Here is a 24,554-nt window from a genome sequence, read left to right as displayed (position 1 = left end):
TACAGGGCATGTGCAGGAGCTCTCTACCCTGCCTCCATTTACCTGGAACACCCTCAGTTCTTTCACTCACCCACTGGCTGTAGCTCCCCTCTCTCAGCACACATGTCAAGTAGGGAGGACAAGAGAAAGCCTATTCCTGGCCAAGGAACTGGCAGTTCCCCTGGGGGGCTGGGGTGTGCTCCCTGAGACCCAGGAAGCGGGGGAAAGATCCTGGCTAGGGAGTGGGCTTCTAGGAGAGGCCCTGACACAGGAAGTCCTGGGACTCCTGGGAAGCAAAGCGAGGCCTTGCTGTGGGGTCAGGTGGGCTTTGCCACCAGGGGAAGGAGGGGCAGAAGGAACATGCTGTTCCCTCAATGCCCTCACACCGACCTTCCCTGGCCAGTTCTGGTCTCTCTCCCAGAAGCACAATCACTGCTCTGCCCTGGAGTCCTGGCTGGCTTCCCAGTGCCTCCAGGACAAGACCCGGCAGCATGGGCTGCAAGGGTCTGGGAGCCTGCTGACCAGGGAAACTGCAGCCTGTGTGGACGTCGAGCTTCTTTGAGCTGAGCTACTGTTTACACTGGGCAGGGCAGGTGGCTCAACAAGGGTCAAGGAAAGGTCAGCCAGTGTGGGCACCCTCAGCCCAGTACACCTGTGACACTCCCACCCATGCCCACAGTCTGTGCAGCCTGTGTTGCTCCTATTCCACTGGAATTCAGGAAATTTCTAGAATCATGGCTGCCAAGGACAGTGTCTGGGCTTTAAGAAAAACAGAAAGCAACAAGGAAGATAAAGAGTATCTGCTGAGAAGTAGCTCTCAGCTCACCAGGGGCAGATTATGGAGAGGGACACCAGTGCCCCAGGGCCCAGGCTCATGTGGGCTGGCCGCCTCCCTGATCCCGGTGCCTACCCACACTGCCCACCCACAGGAAGAGGCCCATCTCATCCTGCTCACCAGGCTGCACTTTTACTTCAGACAGAGCCGACAGGCATGCCTTCTTTCTCTCGTCGCCTTTAGGGTAGGGCCTGAGAAACAGGACAGAAATGCTTTGCTTTGTCTCTGCAGGAACTGGCCTCTGGGGCTTCTGGGGGACAGCCCAGAGCCCCTCCTGTCTGATTCTCCTTTCCTCTCCTCGTAGTTCTAGCTACTACTGAAGGCTCTGCTAGACCAGTTCTTCCCGGACCAGGGTGGAGTTTTCTGGCTGTCACTGCCCCTTGCCTGTGTGGGGTGTGTGTATGTTGCTGTCAGAGGCACACAAGGGACACAGTTGACTCTGGGGTCTATGCTCAAGTGCTGGCTCTGTTGTTTACTTGCAGCATGACCTTGGGCAGGCCCCTTTGTCTTTCTGCATCCCTAGGATGAGGATGACAGGGTAAAGTGGAATCAGGTGCCTGACATGATGCCCAGGAAACACCACCTCCCACTCCTTTATTTTTGCGGGCTAGAAGCTGCTGCATCACCGCTCTACTTAGTACCAGGCCCAGAAAAGGGCCTCAGGGCACACAGCCTAGGTCACTTGGTGACCAAGGTGCCAGGGAACAGCCCACGGAATGAGGCACTTGAGAAAACAGGAAGCCAGTGCTCCCCCTGCCAGGGCCTCTCCCAGGCACTTGGCCAGTTGACTCCAAGGCCCCATCCCACATAAACTGGCAGTGCCACAGATGCCCCAGGATGGCATGAGCCCTCACAAATGGATGGCCCAGGAGGTAAATCAATAAAACAACATTGGGAGTTAAAATTAGTCTGGTTTTCCTAACACTCTTCAAAACTTGGAGAGAGCAGAGTGGCTTCAAGTTAGGGGACAGTATCTAGAATGAAAGATATGTTTTCTGAAATTTGCATGGCTGTGCATTTTGCTATACTTTCAAGAGACTTGAATTGCCAGGGCAGTGATTCCCAACCCTGGCTGTTCATTAGAACCAGTGCGGGTCCTCCATGCAATTCCCACAAGCCAGGACTGATGCCACTTACTTGATGATAGCAGACACATTGGTGATCTTGTTAAAGAAATCAAATTCCCGCTGGTAGAAGTCCTTGGCTGGGCCTGACAAGGAGCCTGTGATCTCCTCCACTAACTGCTCCAGGAGGTCGCCGATGTCAGCTGGCAGAGAAACCAAGAGGGTGAGCCTGCAGCCATGCCACAGAAGGCCCTCCAGGAAACCCCACACATCTGCCAGATGTACAGTCCAGATGTCCAGGTGTCCCCCAGCAGCGAGGTCAGACATCCTGAGTGTGGTCTGCAGATGCCTGGAGGGTCCCTGGGACCCTTCAGCAGGCTCCCCCCAGTCAAAACCATATTGACAGGCTGTTTGCCCTCCTTGTTGTGTAGACACCTGCGAGGCTGTGCACAAGCCATTGGCCAAGGTGCTGGTGGTCAATGGATCTTCATGGCTCTGCTCCCACAGTATAAACAAAAGCCAGTGTCACTAAGAATGTCCCTGGTGAGGTGATGAGCATTGACTAATCTGACTGAACTCTACCCTGAGTGTATCTTTCTAACATTCTGTGTGTGATGAACTGGACAGTGTCCGGAGCCTCCTGCTGTATGTGAAGCACGCGGATGCTGTGGTCTCAAGGAACAGCATCTTGTGTTGGTGTGACTTTCGGGCTGAACTAATCTTTTTTCAGGGAACATCATTTTTTACTTGAAAGAGTGACAGGCAAAAATAGAGTTATTTGGACTTAGGTACATGGGAGATATTTTCTTAAAAATCAACAAGTCGAATCTGCCATTTAAGGAAAACTACAAAGTTTTGGAAAACTTGCATCTGTGCCGGTGAGCTTGACAGCTCCCCACCACTTGACAATGTTTCTGTTTGGTAAGGCCAGTGGGGCACAGGCAAATGTGAGTTTGAATGCTGTGAAATCCTGTGGGGGGTGTAGTGAGTGCTGGGTAGACCAATGGGCTTCAAAGAAAGGCACGAGAAACTCGCTGCCATGATTTCAAATCCACATCGCAATTCACCTTTAAGAAAACTATCACTTGTTGTGTTTGGTGCAGTATCAGCAGAGACTACGAGACCACCTATAGTGACCAGAAAGACACTAAAATGGTCCTCCTTTTTCTAGCCACGTGTCTGTACCAGGCTGAATTCCCCTCATTTACTTCAACCAAACAACAGGGTAAATGCAGAAGCAGAATGAGAGTCCTGTTGTCTTTTACTAAAGATGCTGTGGCATTATTACAGACATTAAAGAGATCTGTAAATCTGTAAAGCAACACCACTCTTCCTCTTTTTGAGTTTTAGAGTCGTTTTTCATAAAAATGTTATTTATGTTAATATGTGATGGGCTTGTATTATTTTTTAAATGTCTTGGTTTTCATGTCTAACATTGGTTAACACTGAGAACCAAAGCCCACATAAACCAAAGGTCTCTGGGGGCCTCACTAGTTTTTAAGGGTGTGACGATGTGAAGATGTGTACAACCTCTGAGGACTTCCTTGGGTGGTTGCCTCGCCCCCATATGGAGTCACTGGGTCAAGCGCAGGGTGAGGAGAGGCTCGGCCTGAGCAGGAGGCTCTCACATGTGCTTGGGGAGCTACAGGATGGTGCCAGGGCAGGGAGGACGTCTGGAGGGGAGGATAGCAAAGGCTTCACGAAAGAGGAGGATCCTGCTCCCGCTGGGTGTTGAAAGGTGAGAATTCCCACCAAAGGATGGGAAGCAGAGGGAACCATGGGCTGGGACAGCACGGGCCTAGGAGGGTTAAAGTTGGGGGGTGAGGCCTGAGGGAAGATGACAAATACTCACGGTCCTTCTGGTGCCCTTCTTCATCCAGATAGATGTTAGTTTTCATGTTCCAGATAAACTGGTGTGCCAGAAGCTGGGATTTGGACGCTGCCCACAGAATATACTCCCGTACGTAGCCCATCTATAGGAGAACAAGGTCACCATCAGCTCAGGCCTGGGCGCCTCTCCACCACAAGACACTCTCACCCAGTGTAGGAGTAGACTCCTAGCACTTGCAGACCCAGCAAGAAGTAAGGCCCAGTGGTTTCGGGCTGTGTGAGCAAGCTTGTCTGGTTATGTGTGAGCCCAACCTACACAGGCCAAGTTCCAGCTGGCTAGCTGGCCGGTGGGGCAGATGGAGCCCCACGTGATGGTGTCTTCAATATAGGAAGGAGCCGGCTTTTGTTTCCCCTGTGACTTCCCCTAGATTCTAAGAACCATGACTCTCCAACCAATTTCTGCTGTTGTCAAGTACGAGGAATGAGTAGGTTGGGGACTAAAACTCAGTTATAAGCTGGTTGTTTGGAACAATGTTCCACAGTGATGGGCAGGTTCCAAAAAAATTCTAATACACAGATACTTCATGAGTTGACACACGATGGCCACTATCCTAAGGACCTTTCCTCTTTCTTCTTCTTAGTTGTATTCTACTACTCATAACTCCAAGTTTTAATTACCCTTTTTTTAAAATTAAAAAATTTGCTTGTTTACTTATTTTTGAGAGAGACAGACCACAAGTAAGGGAGGGGCAGAGAGAGGGAGACACATAACCCAAAGTGGTCTCCAGGCTCTGAGTTGTCAGCACAGAGCCCATGGCGGGGCTCAGACTCACAAACCATGAGATCGTGACCTGAGCTGAAGTCAGACACTTAACCGACTGAGCCACCTAGGCATTCCTTAATTACCCTGTCTTAAAGTTTAAAAAGGTGCTGGCCTTTCTGGAAGACTCCTGGAGGAGTGGCTTCTCTCTTCCTCACAGTAGTCTGTGGCCTCCCATCTGGTAAAGTATTTTGGGGACAGATGTCCTCAACTTGGCTGGGTGGGCTTACCTAGTAGGTCAAACTTCAAATAACTCCTCGCTATGGGTTTCCCACTGCTAACCCAGTAAAAGGATCTAAAGATAAACTATGAATATTCAACTTGTAGTCTGCTTAAATAAAAGTTTGTGGAGTTTCCGAATTGGTGGAGAGGCTGGGAGAGCCAGGTGCCTGAAGAGCGTGGAAACTCCACAGCCTTCCCACATCCCTTGCCCTATACTGCCCTCGCACCTGGCTGTTTGTTGATTATGTCCTTTTATGATGCACCGGTAATCCAGTCAGTTTTGCTGAGACCACAGAAGGGGACTCAGTGCAGTAACGAACAGACTACAACAGGGAAGTGGAAACCGGCAGCTGTCTGAACAAGGAGGAAGTGTCATCAGTCAGAGGCCCACTGAGGCTTCTAGCTTTGGGAAAGGTTTTAGCATTTTATTCTTGTGTGTTCTTTCTTTTTTTCATTTTAAAAAATGTTTATTTATTTTGAGACAGAAAGACAGTGTGAGTAGGGGAAAAGTGCAGAGAGAGAGGAGAAAGAGAAAATCCCAAGCAGGCTCTGCACTGTCAGCACAATATCAAAACCACCTGCTCAGAATTGGAGGGCTTTTGGCAGCTACCTAGCTAAAACAGGACTCAGTGTTTCAAGAGAAGTTGGCTGCAGTTCTAGAAGCACTTTGGTCTATGGACCAAGACAGAGCATCCTGCCAATCTGGGAGGAAGAAGCTAGCCCTGGGATACCCAGCCACAGTGCTCATAGCCACCACAGTGAGACACAGCACTTGCTGCTACTGCAAGGACTCAGCCAGGACACAGGGGAGTCTGGTGTCTTATGCAGTGGGGAACAGAATCAGCAGGAACAGGAAAGGGGCAGATGTTGCTGCTACACTTAGACTCAAGCACAGGTCAGGGGGCCGGTGCTGGGATGAAGCACGGGCAGTGTGGGTTCTGGGCTGTGGTCACCTCCGGAGGGGTTTCTGTGCCAGGCCCTGTGGTTAGGTATCTTATGTACAAGTGCTATACGTGATGGGTTGAACTGTGCCCCCCAATTCATGTGTTGAATTTGTATGCCTTAGTGCCTCAAAATATGATGGTGTCTGGAGATGGGCCTTTAAAGAGGTGATTAAGTTAAAATGAGATCATTAGGGTGACACTTAGTCCAGTGTGGTGTCCTTATAAGAGGAGATTAGGACACATACACACAGAGAGAAGACCATGTGAGGACAGAGGGAGAAGGCAGCCATCTGCAAACCAACCCTCAGGAGAAACCAACCTTACAGGCACCTTGATCTCCGACTCTGAGCCTCCAGAACAATGAGAAGTACTTTTCCATTGTTTAACCCCTCACTCTGTGGTTCTCTGCTATAGAAGCCCAAGCACACTAATACCTCCATCATTTTGTTTGAGCCTCCCTGATTCCGACTGAAGAAACGAGGGAGCTAGATTCAGGGACTAAGGAAGTGGCTAGCAATACTTCTAGGGCCCACCCACCCTGCACAGCAGATGGGGCCTCAGGGTGAGACAGGGTGAGTGGGGCCTTCTGGCCATGAGCACCGGCCACAACCATGGTGGGGGGTGTGTGTGAGAGGAGCTCAGAGACCAGGTCACAGCTTGGCAGCCCTGCTTCCAAGGCCCCATCCCTGTTACTGAGGACCCCCTCCGGACTGCCCAGCACGGCTCTCAGAGGGAAGGACACCACATGTTGGCACAGCCTTACCTTGTCATACCTGAGGGCCTGCACAATCTGGGGGATGTAGAATAGGATAGCATCCTGCAAAGGAGGAGGACAAGTGATAATGACTTCCAGGAAGAGAAGACAATTCCTTACCTCTAGGAAGGTGATAACAAACTCAACACAGATGGCTGTCCCAGGGCCCCACTCAATCCTGGAACAGCCCTGATGTCACTGAGCCCATGGGATACCATCTCACTGGAGATCACAGAGGACTGAGAACTGCGGAAAGTCCAGAGGGTGGCAAGGAAAATGGCCAACGACTTGAAACACATGATGGGTGAGAAAAGGCAAAAGGAACAAGGCTCCTGTGCCTGCGATGACAGGTGAAGTGCCCGCTCATGTATGTTCCCTGCTGGGGACCTGCTTGGGGACAAGGGCTGAGGTTCTAGCAGATCCCTGTGTTGGGACCTCCACAAGTCAGCTACCAAATCTGTCACTGTGGCTGTCTCATGGGATCCCGACCTCCCAAAAGCCCACTGCTGGAACCAAACTCAAATTCAACTTCCTTCTGTAACTCAGACCCCAAATTAAAATTAAAAAACAAGTAATACCAATAAACATATCTGAGTCAGAACTAAATCTGTCTTCTACGACTGCCTGGACAGAAACAGGGTGAAGACATGCTCTAAGATGGACCGATGTTTTATCAGGCCTGCATCAAGTGGAGATAAAGCTTGTCCTTACTGTCTCCACCTAAACACTGCCAGATAGTCCCACCGAGGCTGATTCAGGCAGGACGTGGGCTCACCGGAGGGAAGGACCGCAGGACTTTCACCCCGTACTGGGCCGTGAGAGGGTGCGGTGGGTACATGCTGGAGAAGTAGGAGAGGCCTGTGGGCGGGTCTGCGGGTGCCCAGCACAGCACATGGCTGAGCTCAGGGGCGTCGGCATCGATGGTGTGCCAGGTGACCAGAAACTAGGAAGGAAGCAGGGAAATGGTCTGGCACAGGGAGTTCCTGAGGGCCCTCTGGAAATACCTGGCCCCACCCCATATCTCAGGGATGGCCCCAGATGATAATAATAAAGCACTTATAATAATGTGGGGAAATACTTCTCATATATTATATAAAGTAGCATAATTTCAACTAGGGTAAAGTATGTTCGATATTTTTCTGCTGTAAGCATAATAAATGCCTCATTTGAGAAGTGGAAAACACAGGAAATTAGAAACATCATTCTACCACTGAGGCTGCTAGGTTTTCCTAACACTTCTAGGTTCCAGGTGTTTCTGGAGGCAGTTCTGTTTTTGTGCAGTTTGAGCCCAGGCCCCAGCACGTGCTATACTACCTTGATAGCTTCGGGAATGTCACTAACGGCTCCTGGGTCCAACCGAACGAGACGGGTCACTTCGTTGCCGATGGCTTCTGTGTTCTTAAACCTAGGGCACAAAAAGGGTGTGAAGGAGATGGCCTCTCCTGCCTCCATGTAACGGGGTGGAAGAGCCCTGAACTGGAGGGATGCAGATTAATGCCAAGTGACCCCTTAACACTCTACACTACTGACATATTGGTAACTCTGAACATGAGTGTTTACAATAAAGAGCACTATGATTGGCTATGACAAAATGCCAGAACTATCTAAAACAGGAATTATCCTATATTCCGCATTCAAAAGACATCCCCTTCTATAGTCCTTGCTTTCAGAACGCCCCCTTGCCCTGGCCCCCAAAGCAGCCTGTCCATGGCATGGCGAGGCCACAGGCCAGAAGGTACATCCATAGATGGGAGGGTGGATGCAAGTTTTTAGGGGTCATGACCCCAGGCTAACACAAGGTAGACTTTCCATGAATACTGTCAAGCTGTGGTCCTAATCCAGAGGACTGGATTAGAACCAGAAGAAGGAAGCAGTGAGTAGGCAAGTGTGGGCTCAAGGGAAAGAAATGTCCACTCCTGGATGTGGGGTGGATGCACTCCCCCTGGTGGGATTTAACACAGGGGCCTGGGAGGCCCCTCTCAGCTACTGGTTTTGTCCTTGGCAGAGCTACCGGGGAGAGTTCACAGGACACTCGGTTGCAGGCCACCTCCTGTGAGTAGCCTGCTGAAGACCTCTGGGAACAAAGCCCAAAGGATCCCCAGGCCTGCTTCCCTGTAGTGACAGCCTCCATGTGCTTCCTTTCTTCCTTGAATAGGACTGCGGCCCTGAATGTGCTCTGATGTTTTCTGCTTGGGCTCTGGGATATTAGGACATCCCAGGCAGGAATCCATGCTGTGTAACCAACCACTGCACAGAGAGACTGGGTCAACATCCAGGGCAGAGGACCAAACCACTAAGATTGCTTCCCCAACCATCCTTGGCAGTGACCACGTCATGTTCCTTCCCACTCAGGTACCCTTGGACTGGACTCTGGCAAGGCCCTCATCAGGCAGGTAGGACTAGGACCCACCTGGCTGGCAGCTGCACGGCCAGGTAAGGAGAGATGCTCCAGGCAAGGTTAACATTGTCTTTCCACTGCTTCTCGCTCAGGCTGATATATTTGGACCTCCAGTTGGCCACGCTGTTCTCTCCGGCCTGGTCCAGCTCCAACTCCGGGGCCGACAGTGGGTTGTACCATGTGATAAGACGCTCAATCTCAGTGGCCTGGTGAGATGAGACATCGATATGCCATCTGTGTGCACCCATGTGCCACGCTGCTCCTGTCCTCAGTGCTGTGGGCATATGGCAGGTGTCACCTTACCAGCAGGGACAGCAGCAGCGTCCTGCGCTTCATGTAGTACTTGTGCAGCTGGGAGCCCCGGTTAGTCTTCTTGGACATGCCTGTGGAGAAACAGAAGGCACAAGTGTGTTCTTTAGAGTTCACTGACCTACCCTTCATTTCTAGAACCTAGAAGAAGCTGTCTTTCAGCATTCTGCCCACTGTCTGAGCTGCCAGGATATGACTCAGACCCAAGGGACCTATCCGCAAACCTTTAACTGACCTGACTTCTTTGAGATGGTGGACATGCCACTGGACAGGGGGTAGGTGTTGATCCAGCCTTGAGTGGCCTGTTGCCGAGAGCCAACTGCTATGTCCAGATTGCTCCGGGTGTCTTGGTTATCTGTGGGCAAACACATTACTGCTTCCAGAATGAGGTGTCTAGACTTTCACCAAGGGCAGGAAGGGAGAGACCCGGTGTTGAAGAAACGATTTGCAGAAAAAAAAAACAACAGCCAAGATTTTTGTTTTTTTTAATATAAGCTCTACACCCAATGTGGGGCTTGAAGTCATGACCCCAAGATCAAAAGTTGCATGCTCTACTGACCGAGTTAGCCAGGTACTCCTAGGAAGTTTTTAACCATTCAACATGTAAAGCCTACTAAAATGTATTACGTTCCTCCTAGGATTCAAAATGGAATAAAACAAATGTGAGTGGTGATACTGATAAATTACAAACAGCTCTCTCATCTCTGGCATCATGTTGCTTTTTAATATGGTGGCAACTCGGGACCCTTGCAGGTAGGCAAGAAGAGATGTTGGCCCTGCTCTATGTGGAGCCAGGAAGTTGACTCCGGAAATCACTGCCTGCTTTTCCCTTTCCTTTTTTCTTTCCCTTTCCCATTTATTGATAGAGAGCGAGCAAGTTGGGGAGAGGGGCAGAGGAAGAGAGAGAATCTTAGGCAAGCTCCATGCTCAGTGTGGAGACTGATGTAGGGCTTAATCCCATGACCCTGGGATCATGACCTGAGCCAAAATCAAGTCAGACGCTCAACTGACTGAGCCCCCCCAGTGCCCCATCCCTTCCTTTTCCTATAGTCAGGTTGTCAGCTGTGGGTCTGTCTGCAGAAACTGTACTCCTCATCCCTATTTTGTGCTGTGTAATCAGCTATGTGCTCAGAGAAACAAGAACATGTTTCTTTGTGGAGGTTTGTGGCTTGCTTACACCTTACCTTTTCTTTAACCTTATCCACCCTAGCTTGCTCCTGTTCATCTTTGAAGCTCAGCTGTCACCTCTTCCAGAAAACTGTCCCTACCTCCCCAACTCTGGTGGGCCAAGTGCCTGTCCTTGAGGGGTATTCCCAAGATCCCCTCATGCTGACATCACCTGTAGATTTGACTATCTTCTACCAGATGAGAGCAGATGGTGCCTTATTCATCTTGGCATATGGGACTTATCCAAGTATGGGTCTGTCAGATATGCAGGGGGGTGGCTGGTGAACTGGGCTGGTGCTGGGAGAAGTTACATGGAATGGCCTCTGCTCAGGGCCTTCTACACTCATTCATGCTTGTCAGCTAGTGCTGGAGGACAAGTGGTGGCCAGGCAGGCTTTGGGCCTCTGGTGACCATGCAGCATGGCTAAGGCCTGGGCTCAGTGAGACCCTCACTATTCTAACCAGACTCCTTCAGGGCTGCCCACTGCGCCCCACTGTCCCGCCTGCACCTATGTGTCCCCACCACCCACGAGCAGCTGTGCTGAGAACAATGCTCACCTGGGGGAACAAGCTGGCTGGCAGTCAGGTACTTCTTATCAGAGAACATGGCTGTCCAAAATTTAATCATAATGCTTATGTCTTCACGTAGCCTCTTTTCTCCTTGAGTGGGGAACTTTGGGGGGCAACTTCAAACAACCACAAGAGGACAAGAGTTGAGTGCCTGGAGTCTGGGACTAGAAGCCACATGTATTATAAAGCGTGTGAGAGGTGACACAAGTGGTCTCTTAATGACCAAAGGTGAGCCCAGAGCTGGTCATCAGCAACAATTATCTCATTAATTCGCAAGGAAAAGCGTGATGATTTTCTGAGCTTTCATGGTTCCCTCCACCACTATCCCCAGCACCGTCGACAGCCCTTGGCTGCATGGTGTGCTTGTGGTGGGTCCTGCAACTGCAGCTGTCTCCATACAACACAACCTACACACTCGCAGAGCCCCGGGCAGCGGGTGATTGCAATTCTTTGAGCAATAACCACTCCTAGGAACTGGAAAGTTAAATGAATGCACAGTTGAGCTGGGGGAAAACATGTGTGCATCTCGTAGAGAGGCTAGCTCTAACTAAGTGCACACATGGAAACATGGCACAGGGCTGAAGATGTTCAAATCCTGGACCACCAGAGCCGCAGAACAAGGAGGGCAGTGCATAAATCAGGCAAAACCATTTCTGCCGTGACTTCCTGGGATCTGGGACAACTGGGGGCACTGGGTGCAGTGGGCTGTCACTGCACATGGTGCACAGCACAGCGGGGGGAAGTACCTGAAGTAGTCAAAGGCGGTTGAGTAGATCTTCTCGCGAAGCACGTTGCGAATAGTCGCGTTTGGGACCACATCGGCGTGCAGAAGGGCCAGCCCCAGAGTCAGCAGTCTACAAGAGAACACTGGGGGCTGAGTCAGAGTGTGGAGGGCCCAGGAACGTCCCAGGGTCCCTAGCTCCTGTGCAAACCACTTGGCCCTTGGGCATATCTCTGGATGACAGAGCTCTCAGGTGCCAGGACTGTGGCACCAGCCAAGTTACTGCCATTCAGGTTTATTGTACCAGAAATGTCTCAGGAAAGGTTTTTTAAAACCATCACTTTAATTGGGGGCAAATGAACAAGTTGTTTGTTCATCTACCTTGGCCAGAAGCTCGTCTATCTCCAAACTATATGCAAACTACTTCCTGAGTGCAGTCACCAATAAGTGCTACAAAGGTTAGAATATTTAATTCAAGCTAAAAGAAAAATAAATTTACCAAGCACCTGGTTTCTGCCAGGTCAGGGCTACTCAATGGGCATCTACAGATGGTGTTGGTCTGTGATGAGTTAGTACAGAAACTGAGGGGATTACCTGCTCATTTCTATAGCAATTTCACATTGTTATGACAGTCCAGTGTGAATCCTTTCCTAGTAATTCATTCTCATGCATTTTATAAAGGTACAGGTCTATGATGGGCAGGAAATGAAGGGAACAGAGTACTAGCCCTTCCCTGCAGTAGTCTGAGAAGTATGGTCTCAGAGGGTGCCCAGTGGGCTACAGGAACATGGGTCTGGAGCTCAGGGGAGGGGTGGAAAGAACTGGTGTTGGCAGTGGGCAGCAGGAAGGGGTACAGGCAGGAAGAGTGGCATACTTTGAAAGGGGGCCCCTCACCCTTCCTCCAACTGACCACCCAGGCACCCGAGGGCCTTCCCCACACCAGACTGACTCTGCCTGCTGTGTCCATAGCACCTGGCCTGAGCCTGCCCACTAGGCCACGGACCCCCTAAAGGGGGTATCCCCTGGTGGGGTTGATATTTTGCATGTCTTGGCAAAAACCGACTTGCTGTAGTCAGCATGATCAGAAGTTTTCCATGAACATTTCAGAGGAGTAAAGTGACTGCCCTAAGTCACTGCCAGCCTCTCAGTCTGAGCTTGTCATATCTGGGTTCTGCTACATCACCTGTTTTTTAATCACCACTATGTTACCAAAATCCTTTTGCTGCTATCCACCCCCACACAATTTAGAAAGGCTGCCCAACATTTGGTTGCCCAAGGTCCATGAGTGAACCATGTTCTTGAACACTCCCCTGCTGAGGACAGCATGCTGGCTGACTTCCTCAGCCCTGGAAGGGCATGGAAGGCAAAATCATTCCATTCAGGTCCCCTTCCCAGGAGCCCTGCATGTACTAGGGGCTTGGTCAGTTTCTGGCAAAAAAAAAAAAAAAAAAAAAAAAAGACCAAGCATGGGAACCTCCTGTGGACTACAGCACCAACAACTCTGGTAGAAATTTCACCCACACCATCCCTGCCACCATCATAGGAGGAGGAGAGGCTCTCACTTGAAGCGAGGCCCGATGGCTGCCACGTGACGGTTCATGCTCCCCTTGGCCCCACCGATGTTCAGGGACATGGAGCGCTGCAGCAGGCTGGAGAAGATCTCCACTTGGTCGGAGCTGCAGTACTTGGCGATCTCGAACCGCTGCACCAGGAACTGAGTGGGAAAGAGAACATATCGCTGCTGGGGCCTGGCCTGCTCACCTACAGAGCCAGCAGAGCCAACTGATGTGGGGCTCTGGGCCAACAGAATGGTGGGTATGGGTCTTCGGGCAAGTGCAATGAGTCCACCAGAGGCCTGGGCAGAAGGCAGGAACAGCCATCCCTCCTCCCCAGGTAAGGCGTCTTAAACCTGGAGTCCCATGCTTATTGGGCCACTGGCCCCAAGGGGAGCCCCTGACCTCCTGCTAGGGTGGAAGGAGCCTGGGGAAGCACTTACGTCAATCCAAATGTAGTGGGGGGTCACTTCGGGGGCACACGGTTTGGGTTGACTGGCTTCCGATGCTGCCAGGGGGTCTGCTTCCTTTATCTCTGCGGAAAACAGGCCGAACTTCTGCTCCACTGTCATCTGCCAGGCTCCTGCCATCTCCCGCATAAACTGCAAGCATACAATGACCATTAGTGCCTCTGCGAAGCATAGAAAAGTACTTACTGTTGTTTAATTTTAAAAGGACTATGTGCTTAATGAACAAAATAGAAAACCAAAGAAAGTATGAAATAAAAAATAAAGATCACCTATGATCCAACTTCCCAGCCATTTTCTACTAAAAAGCCCATTCTCGAAATATCAGTAGGCCAGGTGCTGTAGTCCTGCTTTGTGGTGTCAGCACACCTGGGATGTGCCTAATGCCACGTGGACTCTCAACAGGCTCCGCCTGGCTGAATCTTCCTAATAATCCTGAAACCATCTATGGTTCCAGAGGTGAGCAGGGCCTCCAAACTAGCAAAGGCAGGACTGGATTTTGCTTCTGGAGCCCAGTTCCTTTTCTTCATCCCATGCAAACCCTGCACATCAGCTTCATGCCACTAATCAGGCCCAGGGAATAACTGCGGGAGCCAAACTGAGTCTGCAACTGCCACCAGGTGGTTCTACAGGGGAGCAGCCTCCCCTTTTGGCCTGACAACACCAGCCAGCAACATGGAGGGCATCCAGACCCGCTGCAGAGAGGCGGCAACTGAGGCTTGGTGCCCAGGGTAAACGCCCTGGCTCCTGCCCAGTATCCATCCCTGCGTTTATTATGGTTTTATTTAGGGAGGCCAAGTAGCTGGTCACCAGTACCCCCACCCAGGCTTCTGCTGGTTAGGGTGGTCAATGGTTCTCATTAGCAATAATCTAGTGCTGGCTGACATCAACAGACATCGACTGAGTCAAGGTCAGGGCAGCCAGCATCCTCTACCCTCCTTCTTGCTTAGAGGCATGCTAAGGGTGGCAGAGTTGCAAATGTGAGCCAAGCTACCAACAAGCTGCACGTGACACCAGGAACATAGCCCCTGGTGGTCAAGGCATTGTGTCCAGTTTCTGTTTCCTGCAGCCAAATGTAAGTCTTATGTTAGAGGAAGAAACCGCAGGGCTAACAGGCCTGATGAGCCACAGTCAAGGCTGCACGCCCACTCATTTGTTGAACAAGCACATCCTGGTTGCTGCCTCTGGGCCTGGTTGCTTCCCCTCCAGGCTCTGGGAATGGAGCAGTGAATAAGACAAACATCCACCCAGTTTACAGCAGGCTACAGATAGCAAGAGAAGTAAGATACAGATATTAGACATTGATAAAAGCTAAGGGGGAAAACAGAGCCATGAAAGGGCTTGGAAGAATGAATGAATCGATGGTTGTGTGTTCTAGAACAGGGTAGGCAGGGGACAGCTAAGACAAACCCTGAAGGAGATGCAGGAGTGAGGAATGCAGCTGCCTGAAAAGAACACTGAAGGAGAGGGAAGAGCTCTCCCAACCTAAAGCAGGAGCACGCCTGGAGGGCAGGGGCAGTAGGGACCCCAGTGCGCCTATAGCAGGTCAAGCAAGGGGAGCAGAGGGGCCTTGCAGATTACAGAAACAAGTGTGGCTTCTACTTTGAGTGGGCATGGGCAGCACTGGCAGGTCTGGGGCATAGGGGGGACCTGATACGACCCATATTTTACTGACTTGCTCTGAGCGCATGTGGAGAAGGCAGAGAGGGCCTGGGTAGAAACAGGGAGGCCAGGGGCTAACCTAAGTCCAGGGCAAACGAAGGATACTGGGACCAGGGGGCAGGAGTGGGATGCTGGGAAGTGGTCAGCTTCTGGATATACTTTCAAGGTAAAAAGGTAAATCTGACAGGATTTGCTGAGGGTCATTTGTGGTTAGTGCAAAAAGGGGAATCAGGGATGGCAGTAAGGACTTTGAGCAGAGGGAAGGACTATGTTGTCATTCACAGAGATTTGGAGGCAGATGGGTGGAGGTGAGGGGTTAGTTCATTCGTTTTGAGTCATGAATTTGAGCACCATACCAAGGGATCAGCATTCTTTCCAATCTTAGTGAGATAAGGGCCCCAGACTCTCACAAGGAAGGTCTTCACTGAGATGAGCCCAACAAGCTCATAGCTCTCTCTCTCTCCTGTGACTGCAGGAGACATCAGGATTCTATCAGTGATTGTCTCTAAAGTTGGAGTTATGAATGATTTTCATTTTTTTCATTATGCTCATATCTTCCAACTTCTCTATAATGAACACACATTGCTTTCATAATAGAAAAAATTAAAAACCAGAAGCCAACAATACAAAAGACACTGAAACAAAAGCTAAGTCTGTCCAAGATGTTGCTGGGCCTGGACAACAGGTCCTTACAGAGGTAGAGACAGGGAATGAGAGGAGATAGATGGACTTCAGTCCCAAGTGAACAGCAAGAATGATCTGGAGGATATAAAAACCATGCCTGTCTGGACGGCTGAGGAATGGCAGATGAGAAAGCCACAAAGAACTGATTTACAGAGACTTCACCAGGAAACAGCAAGCTCCAGCAGCTCGTGGGCCAGTGCTGGGTCTGGACACAAGTGAGTGGACAAGGCCTGCCAAAGGCCAAGATACCTGAAGCCAGCAGAGCTCCTGTTGATAGCAGAGGAAATAGATCAGAGTTTAAAAGATCCCAAATGAAACAGCAATTTGCTTGACATAAAAATCCTTTCATGACCCCTCTTCTCTCATTTTGATGGGGGAAGGGGGAAAGGGAGGTGAAATTGGGTAAAAGCAAGAAGAATCCATCCTTTTGGCCAAGACTAACCCCTAGGGGTCAGTGACCTTCATTTTAGTCACCTGACATAAGAAAGATCTATATTCTGGGAAAATAAACAGCAGTGCCCCTCAGTCTCCACTGCTTTTCTTTCCTTAAAAAAAATTTTTTTTAACATTTATTTATTTTTGAGAAACAGAGTGAGACAAAGTGTGAGTGGGGGAGGGGCAGAAAGAGAAGGAGGGGCAGAATCTGAAGCAGGCTCCAGGTTCTGAGCAAATGGTCAGCACAGAGCCTGATGAGGGGCTTGAACCCACGAAATGTGAGATCACGACCTGAGCCGAAGTCGGACGCTCAACTGACTGAGCCACCCAGGTGCCCCTCCACTGCTTTTCTATATACAGAGTCCAGAACAAAACAAAAACATTTAAACACTAAAGAAAAAAAAATCAACAGAAACAAACCCACAGATGACCTTGATACTAGAACAAACCAGATAAAAATTTTAAAATAAATATTACAAATATGACCAAATATTTATAGGTAAAGATGAAAAGACTAGGTGAAGGCACAGAGAATCTCAGTAGAGAAATACAAACTATAAAAAAGAAACAAAAATTTTATGGGGCACTTGGGTGGCTTAGTTGATTGACTTTGGCTCAGGTCATGACCTCATGGCTTGTGAGTTTGAGCCTTGCATCAGGCTGCTTGCTGCTGTAAGTGTGGAGCCCGCTTCAGATCCTCTGTCCCCCTCTCTCTCTGCCCCTCCCCCTACTTATGCTCTCCCTCTTAAAGTAAGAGAAGAGCACTCCCAGACAAAAGCAGGAGCTTCTTTTAGTAAAAAAAAAAACAAAAAAACAAAAAAACAAAAAAACCCCACACACATACAAAAATTCTAGACCTGAGAATTACAATATCTGAAATAAAATATATAGAAGATGGCTTAACAACAGGAAAAATAAGGCATTAGAAAATAGCACTAAACTGGAAGACAGACCAACTAAAATGAACCAAAATGAAATGAGAGAGAGATAAAAGTGAAAAGCACTGAAGAAAACATTAATGATCAGGGGACAATACGAAGTCACCAACATATGTGTGTGGAATTGAAATCCCAAAATGAGACAAGAGAATGGAGAAATATTTAAAGAAATACTAAAATTTTCCAAGTTTGATGAAAAAATCTAAATCTCTAAATTTAAGAAGCTCAATAAATCACAAAGGGATAAATACACAGAAAACCACATACCAAAGGCAAACTATTAAAAATTGAAGATAAAAGGAAACATGCTAAAAGTAACCAAAAGGAAAAACAAAAAACAGGGAACAGAAAAAGGAAATACCCCTTTGACCACTTATCTCAATTCATCTTAAGAAACACAGAGAGGCACCTGGGTGGCTCAGTGGGTTAAGCGTCCAGCTTCAGCTCAGGTCATGATCTCAAGGATGATGGGGTTGAGCCCCGAGTCAGGCTCTGTGCTGACAGTTCAGAGCCTGCTTCGGATTCTATGTCTCCCTCTCTCTCTGTCCCTCCCCTGCTTGCGCGCGTGCTCTCTCTCTCTCTCTATCTCTCTCTCTCTCAAAAATAAACAAACATTAAAAAAAACACAACAACAGAAAAAAAGCTGCCAAATTCCCTGTTAGGAAAATTAACGGAGATCTGCAAAAAATACAACAGTTCTTAGGTATTCATCCAATCACCTGAAAGGGTGTGTATCACCTTGCCTGGGGGCTTCCTCCAGTAGCAACTTCAGAACTATGGATACCAGGAAGGCTGCCCCTACCAAAGGTAGCAGGCCAAGAGAAATGTCTTTGTGGACAAATACAAATGCTCCCAATTACATCCCATGTGTTCTACTCTCAGAGAAATGGCTCCCTCTACTGAGATTTTGAAAAACAACAACTTCTGGGCACCACTAGGATCCTTTCAACACACACACATATATATATGTATATAGTATATAGTGTAGTATATACTGTGTGTGTATGTATGCATACATACATGTATGTATGTATGTGTGTATATATATATGTATATATATATATATATATATATATACACACACATATATATATGTATATATACACACACATATGGTCCCTGTGGTCTCCATGAAGCCTGGTGGTCAGGCATTAATATCACAATCTTACATACAAGGACACTGAGGCCTCAAAGGGTGAGGGGCTTGCCCAGGGTCTCCAAGCTTGTCAGCTAAGCAGCCAGGCCAAGCTCTCTCCATCTCTGATGAGCCCCACCCTCAGGAGCTGAACACAGCCAGTGTCCTACCGGCACTTCCACTCCGTTCTTGCCAGCCAGTAGCCACTCCCAGCAGGCCAGGGCAGTCTCCATGCCATGCTCGTTGAACATCCGGAGGGGACCCCAACACAGATGATGGAGGAGCTGTGGGTCACAATCTGCAACCAAACAAATGTTGTTCAGAAGAAGCTTTGAACAAAGGCTGAATCCTATGCTTGCCTCCCCACATCAACAAGACAGAGCACCAGGTGGGCCAGAGATTGTTTACTTCCAACCCTGGAAAACATCACAGAGATCTCTATTGGGGGAGCTCCAGCTCACTAAGGAAGATGAAGGTAAATACTCATTTCTAAATGAGCCCAGAGTTCCCTAGTGCCTCTGTCTGTTACCTTTGCTGCTGATGAGCATTGCTGTCAGCTTGAACATGGCCTGTGTGTAGTGCTGGGGATTACTGAGATCTAATGCTGTATTCAGCTCCTGGACCATCATTTTGTTCAGGTCAGATATCTGGCCAGTGGCATCTGAGAACCGAATCATTCCATACACCTGCAAGAAGCACACTCGTCAAGAGAATCATACATAATCCAGGCATATGGGCAAGGTGTGACTAGAGTCTCACTCTCTCATACTGGAGCTTGTGGGTACAGACAGTGACAGACTTGTTTCAATAATGCTACCACTGCTCACACCTTTCTAGGGAACTTGTCTTTTAGCGCTGTGTGTAGGCATTCCCTTCATTCTAGATGGTCCCTGAGGGCAGAGACCTGGTCTTGTCAATTTCACATTTCAGTAGCAAACTCCAGGTCTGAACCATGATAGGGCTGCATGAACATGGGCTGAATGAATACAATTAGTGACTCAACCAAGAGCATCCTTACTATTTTTAAAGTTGTACATCATCCCCCCCCCCCAAAAAAAAGTATGCTGCTCTCTTATTTATAAGACTTGACTATATAGAAAGAATCTGACTCCTTCCAAAAACCAAACCTACCCCCAAAGACAGACTTCCCACCACCACCTAGGTATCAAAACAGGTGGAACAGGCCCTCAGAGCAATTCCCAGCAATGGAGGATGTAGGGTCAGCGTCAGCCTACTGGAGAGAGGGGCCCACCTGCCCAGGGCCCAGGAAGAGGAAGAGCAACTGCTGGAATGAGGGAGTCACAGAGTAGCGGGGGAAGACCCCACTCAAGACTAGGCACCAGTGGACTTGCAGGGACCTCTAAATAATGGCGTAGACTAGCGTCTGTGTTTTTATAGATTCAGAAACTGAGGCCCCAAGTGGTGAAGCAACTTGCTAGGCTGGGCTAAAGTGTGGCGTGGTAGACAAAAGCCCTCATAGTGATCAGATGTGGTTCCCAACCTCACTCTGCCTATACGACTCTGGCAAGTTACTTCATTTTGAGAACTTCAGTTTCATTATCTGTGAAACTGGAATAATAGTCTGTATACCTTACTAACTGCCCCAGTTAGTAAGTACACAGCACTCAATGAATGCCTGCTGCCACTTAAAAAAGAAAAGCCAGAAAGGGGCACTTGGGTGGCTCAGTCTGTTAAGCAGTCGACTCTGGTTTTGGCTCAGGTCATGATCTCACAGTTTGTGGGTTCGAGCCCCACAATGAACTCTGTGCTGACAGTGAAGAGCCTGCTTGGGATTTCCTCTCTTTCCTTCTTTCTCTGCCCCTCCCCGACCTGCTCTCTCTCAAAATAAATACATAAACTTAAAAAAAAAAAAAAAAAAAGAAAAGCCAGAAAAATAGAAAGCTTCAGCATGGCCAGAGTATATGTACATGAGGTCATTCCTTTGCAGAGGTGGTAAGTGGTACTCATAAATGCTGCTGACTGGGCTGGTGAGTCCCAGGGTCCCATGGCTTCAAGTCCACATAAAATGAGTAAGTTCCAGAACCTGAGCTCGTTTTCCACTGGGAGATGACTGGCAGTAGAGTGAGAGGAGACTTTGAAAGCCTGCGTCAGGATACGCACCTCGCCCGCATAGCGGTTGCGTAGATTCAGGGATGCCATGAAATTGGAATAATCTTTCTTCACACAGGCCGGGCGCTCTGTTAGCTGAGTTGCCTACAGAGAAATATCAAGAATTATTTCAGACCATTACCACATGTTTTCTTTGTGTTCACTATGGCTAAGCTTAAGTCCAATTAAGAAGTCAAGTTCAGATCCAGAGGTTATTAAAAATCTTCTATGCTGACAAGCTAATAAAATGAAATACTTTTAATTTTTTTTTAACATTTATTCATTTTTGAAAGAGAGAGACAGAGCGTGAGTGGGGGAAGGGCAGAGAAGAGAGGAAGACACAGAATTTGAAGCAGGCTCCAGGCTGTGAGTTTTCAGCACAGAGCCCGACACAGGGCTTGAACCCATGAACCACGAGACTATGGCCTGAGCCGAAGTTAGATGCTTATCCAACTTAGCCCACCCAGGCACCTCAAAAAGAAATACTTTAGAACACCTTCCAGTCTGATAAGAAACCACGGAAAAAGAATTTAAAAACAATTTTAGGATGAAAAATTTTCTCTGGAAGGCAGCTTGTGATAGAACTTCACTTTGCCACCCTGACTGCTTTCATCCCAGTGGTGAACAGGTCTTTTGCAAGAGAAATAATCATCAGATCATTATGAAAATCATCATAATCTGCAATGAAAATGCTGTGAAATTAGTGCTCCCGGGCTGTCTCCTCTGTGGGTGCGTGCTGGTGTGTAAATGTGACTTGAAGATGGTGAATGGTGAAGTTGAGAGCATAGTGACAGTGAGCAGAAGCCAGCAGGGGCTTGGAGATACCCAACAGCTGCCAACAGTCTAAGAGCAGAAGACAAAAGGGGCGCACTCTGAGTACAACGGCAGCCCACAGGATGGGGAAAATATTTTCAGACCCCCCTTCACTTCCTCTGCTTCAGCTGCACCTCCCACCACTCGGGGTCCTGATGACTGCTCTCCCTTACCCTGGATGGTCACTGCTACCATGCTCCTCACTGCCCTTCCCAACATCACTGAAGACTAAGAACATGCACTGAAGATGACCTTTCACCCCTTTAGCGACTTTTACTATAAACCAACAAAACCTATCCACTTCTTGACATTCAGGTCCCATTGGGGAAAATGAATCTCTCAATAGTTGAAGTTTGAGGGATTATTTTTTTGGAGGGAGCAGGCAGGTAGGGAGAAAGAGGGTCAAGAAAATAAAATATGAAATTTGGGAAAACATAAGCAAGAACAAAAATACATGATTTTCTCATAAAATTATTAAGCTGGTCTATTTTGCAAAAGGTCATGTAACACTACATTTTTTGGAGACAGTGTGGCCTATGGCATCAAGCAGGCCTACATTGGAACCTGGCTCTGCCACCAACCAGCTATGACGCCCTAGGGAGGCCACTTGCTGTCCCTTAGCCTGAATATACTCCCCTGCAAAATGCGGAAAACAATGGCCTTCTTACCAGGGATTCCGTGATATCTGCGCAGCCCCCAGACAGCAAATGGCCTGCACTGCAGCCTACCTCCCTCCCTGGTAGAACTACTCCAACTGCTTTGGCTCAGACGTCTGGTGCAGTGTGATGGGGAGGGCAGCCCTACAGGAGTTTTCTGACAGTCTCTATGCAGCAAGAGCCAGTGGCCTGAGACCATGCTTCTCAAACACCCCCTAGAAGCTGCTCTTCCCTGAATACCATGTGATGGGGAGATGTCACTCTGGTGGCCAGCAGGCTCCTGTGCTTTTCATGGAGCAGGGGCAGGTTGGCCAGGATCTCCATTACAACCAACAATCAGAACACACAATACATATATCCTTTCCTCCTCAGCAATAGAAAAGGGAAAACCACACCTAAATCTCTTTTTCTACAAAAAAAGATTTAAATCTTTTAGGAAAAACTGACCTCTTACAAGCTAGCCTAGAAGAGGACAAGGAGTTGTCAAAGGCATTCTAAGGAGTGCCCACTTCTGGCCTCTGCTTGTGTCCTCAGAGTGGTGGAGAGACCCAGCTCAGGGAGCTGATCTTACGCCGCTGGGCCTGGCCTGTAAGCACAGGGTGTACTGGTGACACTGGTATCTTCAGAGAACATGGAGTGACCTCTGTGAGAGCTCTGAGGATGACACGGGCTGTGAGAAGACACTGGCTACCTGTGGCACTGCCCCAGGCTCCACAAGGAGGCTGAGAGCCCCCAGCCCACCTAATGGGCTCCTCCCTTCCTGCTTAGACTTGTGGCCATGGTGAGAAGTGGCAGCGCCATCCTCCCTCCTCTGCACCCCCACCCTATTATGTCAAAGACATGATAAAAGACAGGCGGCAGCCTCTCCACCTCTCCACCCCGAGAGAGTTAAGAGGCACAGAGTTAAGAAGCACATAGCCACACTTGCTTGAGACAGACATCATGGTAGGCCCTAAGGCTGGGAGACACTGACATGCAACACCGCCAGTCAGATCACCTGCTCTCAATCTGCTACTTTGATCCGAAACTCTGATTTAACTAAGAAAGCACTACTTCATGGACGTGCTGCCCTCTAAAGTGATCTTCAGTGGAACAAGACCAAGTTGAAGATGTGTGTGCACATATGCTTTGGCACCTGCTGAAACAGGAAAATCCAGCAAATGTTTCCAATCAACATGACTATAAGATAATGCTGACCTTGTCTCAAAGAGATCAGTTTCCTTCCTTGTGGATACACAGAAATCCAAATCTGATATCATTAATGAAGCAAGAAACAGTAAGGATGGGGAGCCTGGGTGGCTCAATTGGTTAAGTGTCCGACTTCGGCTCAGGTCATGATCTCATGGTTTGTGGGTTTGAGCCCTGCATCGGGCTCTGTGCTGACAGCTCAGAGCCTGGTGCCTGCTTCAAATTCTGTGTCTCTGCCCCTCCCCCACTCGTGCTCAGTCTGTCTCTCAAAAATAAATAAATATTGAAAAAAAAAGAAAAGAAAGAAAGAAACACAGTGAAGAAATGCCTGTTCTACTAACCTACTCTCTCTGAACCTGAGTATCTTACATGGGATTCCAATCTGCCTACTGCTAGCATGGCCGTATATATCAGAAAAAGCTACATATCAGCTTTGGTCTTGCCCCTCATATTGTGGCTCCCATTGCTGAAGGAGACTCCTGTTCCTCAGGAGGCACACACATACCCCGAGAGTGGTGTTCTGCTTGTTGTAGCCGGCAAAGTGAAGGATGCTTTCGGTGGCCATGGCCAGCCCCGTGTGCTGGGACAGTCCGGATACCCAGTTCTGATGTTTGTTCAGATATTCCTGAAGTCGGAAAAAAAAAAAAAGGCTGTTTTACTTTAAAGGTAAGAATAATACTTTATAAAATAAAGTGTGAGGTAGTAGAGCAAACACTGGTTCCAATGTTGGGTCCATCCCTTGCTGTGGGACCTTCAATAAATTAAAGCCCCCCCTTCCCCAACTGACTCTTGCTCATGTGTGAACGAGGACGATTTCCCCAGAGTGGCAGGCACACAGTAAATGTGACAGGACTGTTTATTCTTTGGGCACATCCTTGCTGAGAATCTGCCACCTGCCAAGTCCTGTGCTAGATACCTGGAAAACAGTTGTAGAGTTCTGGTCCCACTGTCAACACGCAGGCAGTTGTACTGCTTGCCTGAGCAGCCCTGCTGTGAAGGAACGACCCAACAAACAGCTGGAAGGCAGAGTAAGGGCCAGAATCTGCCTGGCCAACTAGTGGAAGGGGACACCTGGCAGAGCGTGGAGATGTGAGAAGGCCTTCTGCTCTGGGGACCATCAGGGGTCAGGGGTTAGCACTGCAGGAGCACAAGTACAAGGGCTAGATGGCAGGCAGCCAGCCTGGGCCAGAGATGGGCCAGGCCTGAAAGGCCTTGTGTGCCAGGTGAAGGAGTTTAGAGTGAGGCACAGGACTCCCCTCAGGAAAGTGCATGTGAGCACTGACTTACAAAATTGTGCCAGTG

At 48.9% G+C, this 24,554-nt stretch overlaps 1 protein-coding gene across 1 annotated transcript in view; it reads right to left on the bottom strand.

The window, feature by feature from the left end:
* Positions 1-24,554, bottom strand: part of PI4KA (phosphatidylinositol 4-kinase alpha) — a 113,609-nt gene that overhangs the window by 6,634 nt on the left and 82,421 nt on the right. The window contains exons 29-45 of the mRNA XM_040464665.1: positions 23,758-23,877; positions 20,608-20,700; positions 19,016-19,172; positions 18,657-18,784; positions 13,609-13,767; positions 13,175-13,326; positions 11,638-11,745; positions 10,880-11,007; positions 9,391-9,510; positions 9,150-9,229; positions 8,859-9,052; positions 7,763-7,853; positions 7,224-7,391; positions 6,458-6,511; positions 3,731-3,851; positions 1,952-2,081; positions 935-1,005 (exon numbers count right to left, since the gene is read on the bottom strand). Of these exons, the coding sequence (XP_040320599.1) occupies positions 935-1,005; positions 1,952-2,081; positions 3,731-3,851; positions 6,458-6,511; positions 7,224-7,391; positions 7,763-7,853; positions 8,859-9,052; positions 9,150-9,229; positions 9,391-9,510; positions 10,880-11,007; positions 11,638-11,745; positions 13,175-13,326; positions 13,609-13,767; positions 18,657-18,784; positions 19,016-19,172; positions 20,608-20,700; positions 23,758-23,877 (2,074 nt within the window). The remainder of the gene's footprint in view (positions 1-934; positions 1,006-1,951; positions 2,082-3,730; positions 3,852-6,457; positions 6,512-7,223; positions 7,392-7,762; positions 7,854-8,858; positions 9,053-9,149; positions 9,230-9,390; positions 9,511-10,879; positions 11,008-11,637; positions 11,746-13,174; positions 13,327-13,608; positions 13,768-18,656; positions 18,785-19,015; positions 19,173-20,607; positions 20,701-23,757; positions 23,878-24,554) is intronic.

This window comes from Herpailurus yagouaroundi, unplaced genomic scaffold, assembly GCF_014898765.1.
Source record: "Herpailurus yagouaroundi ecotype Mexico unplaced genomic scaffold, PumYag 490, whole genome shotgun sequence".
In the NCBI taxonomy this organism is placed as follows: domain Eukaryota; kingdom Metazoa; phylum Chordata; class Mammalia; order Carnivora; family Felidae; genus Herpailurus; species Herpailurus yagouaroundi.
The sequence above is the reverse complement of the archived record's forward strand: the minus strand, read 5'-3'. Positions and strand labels throughout refer to the sequence as shown.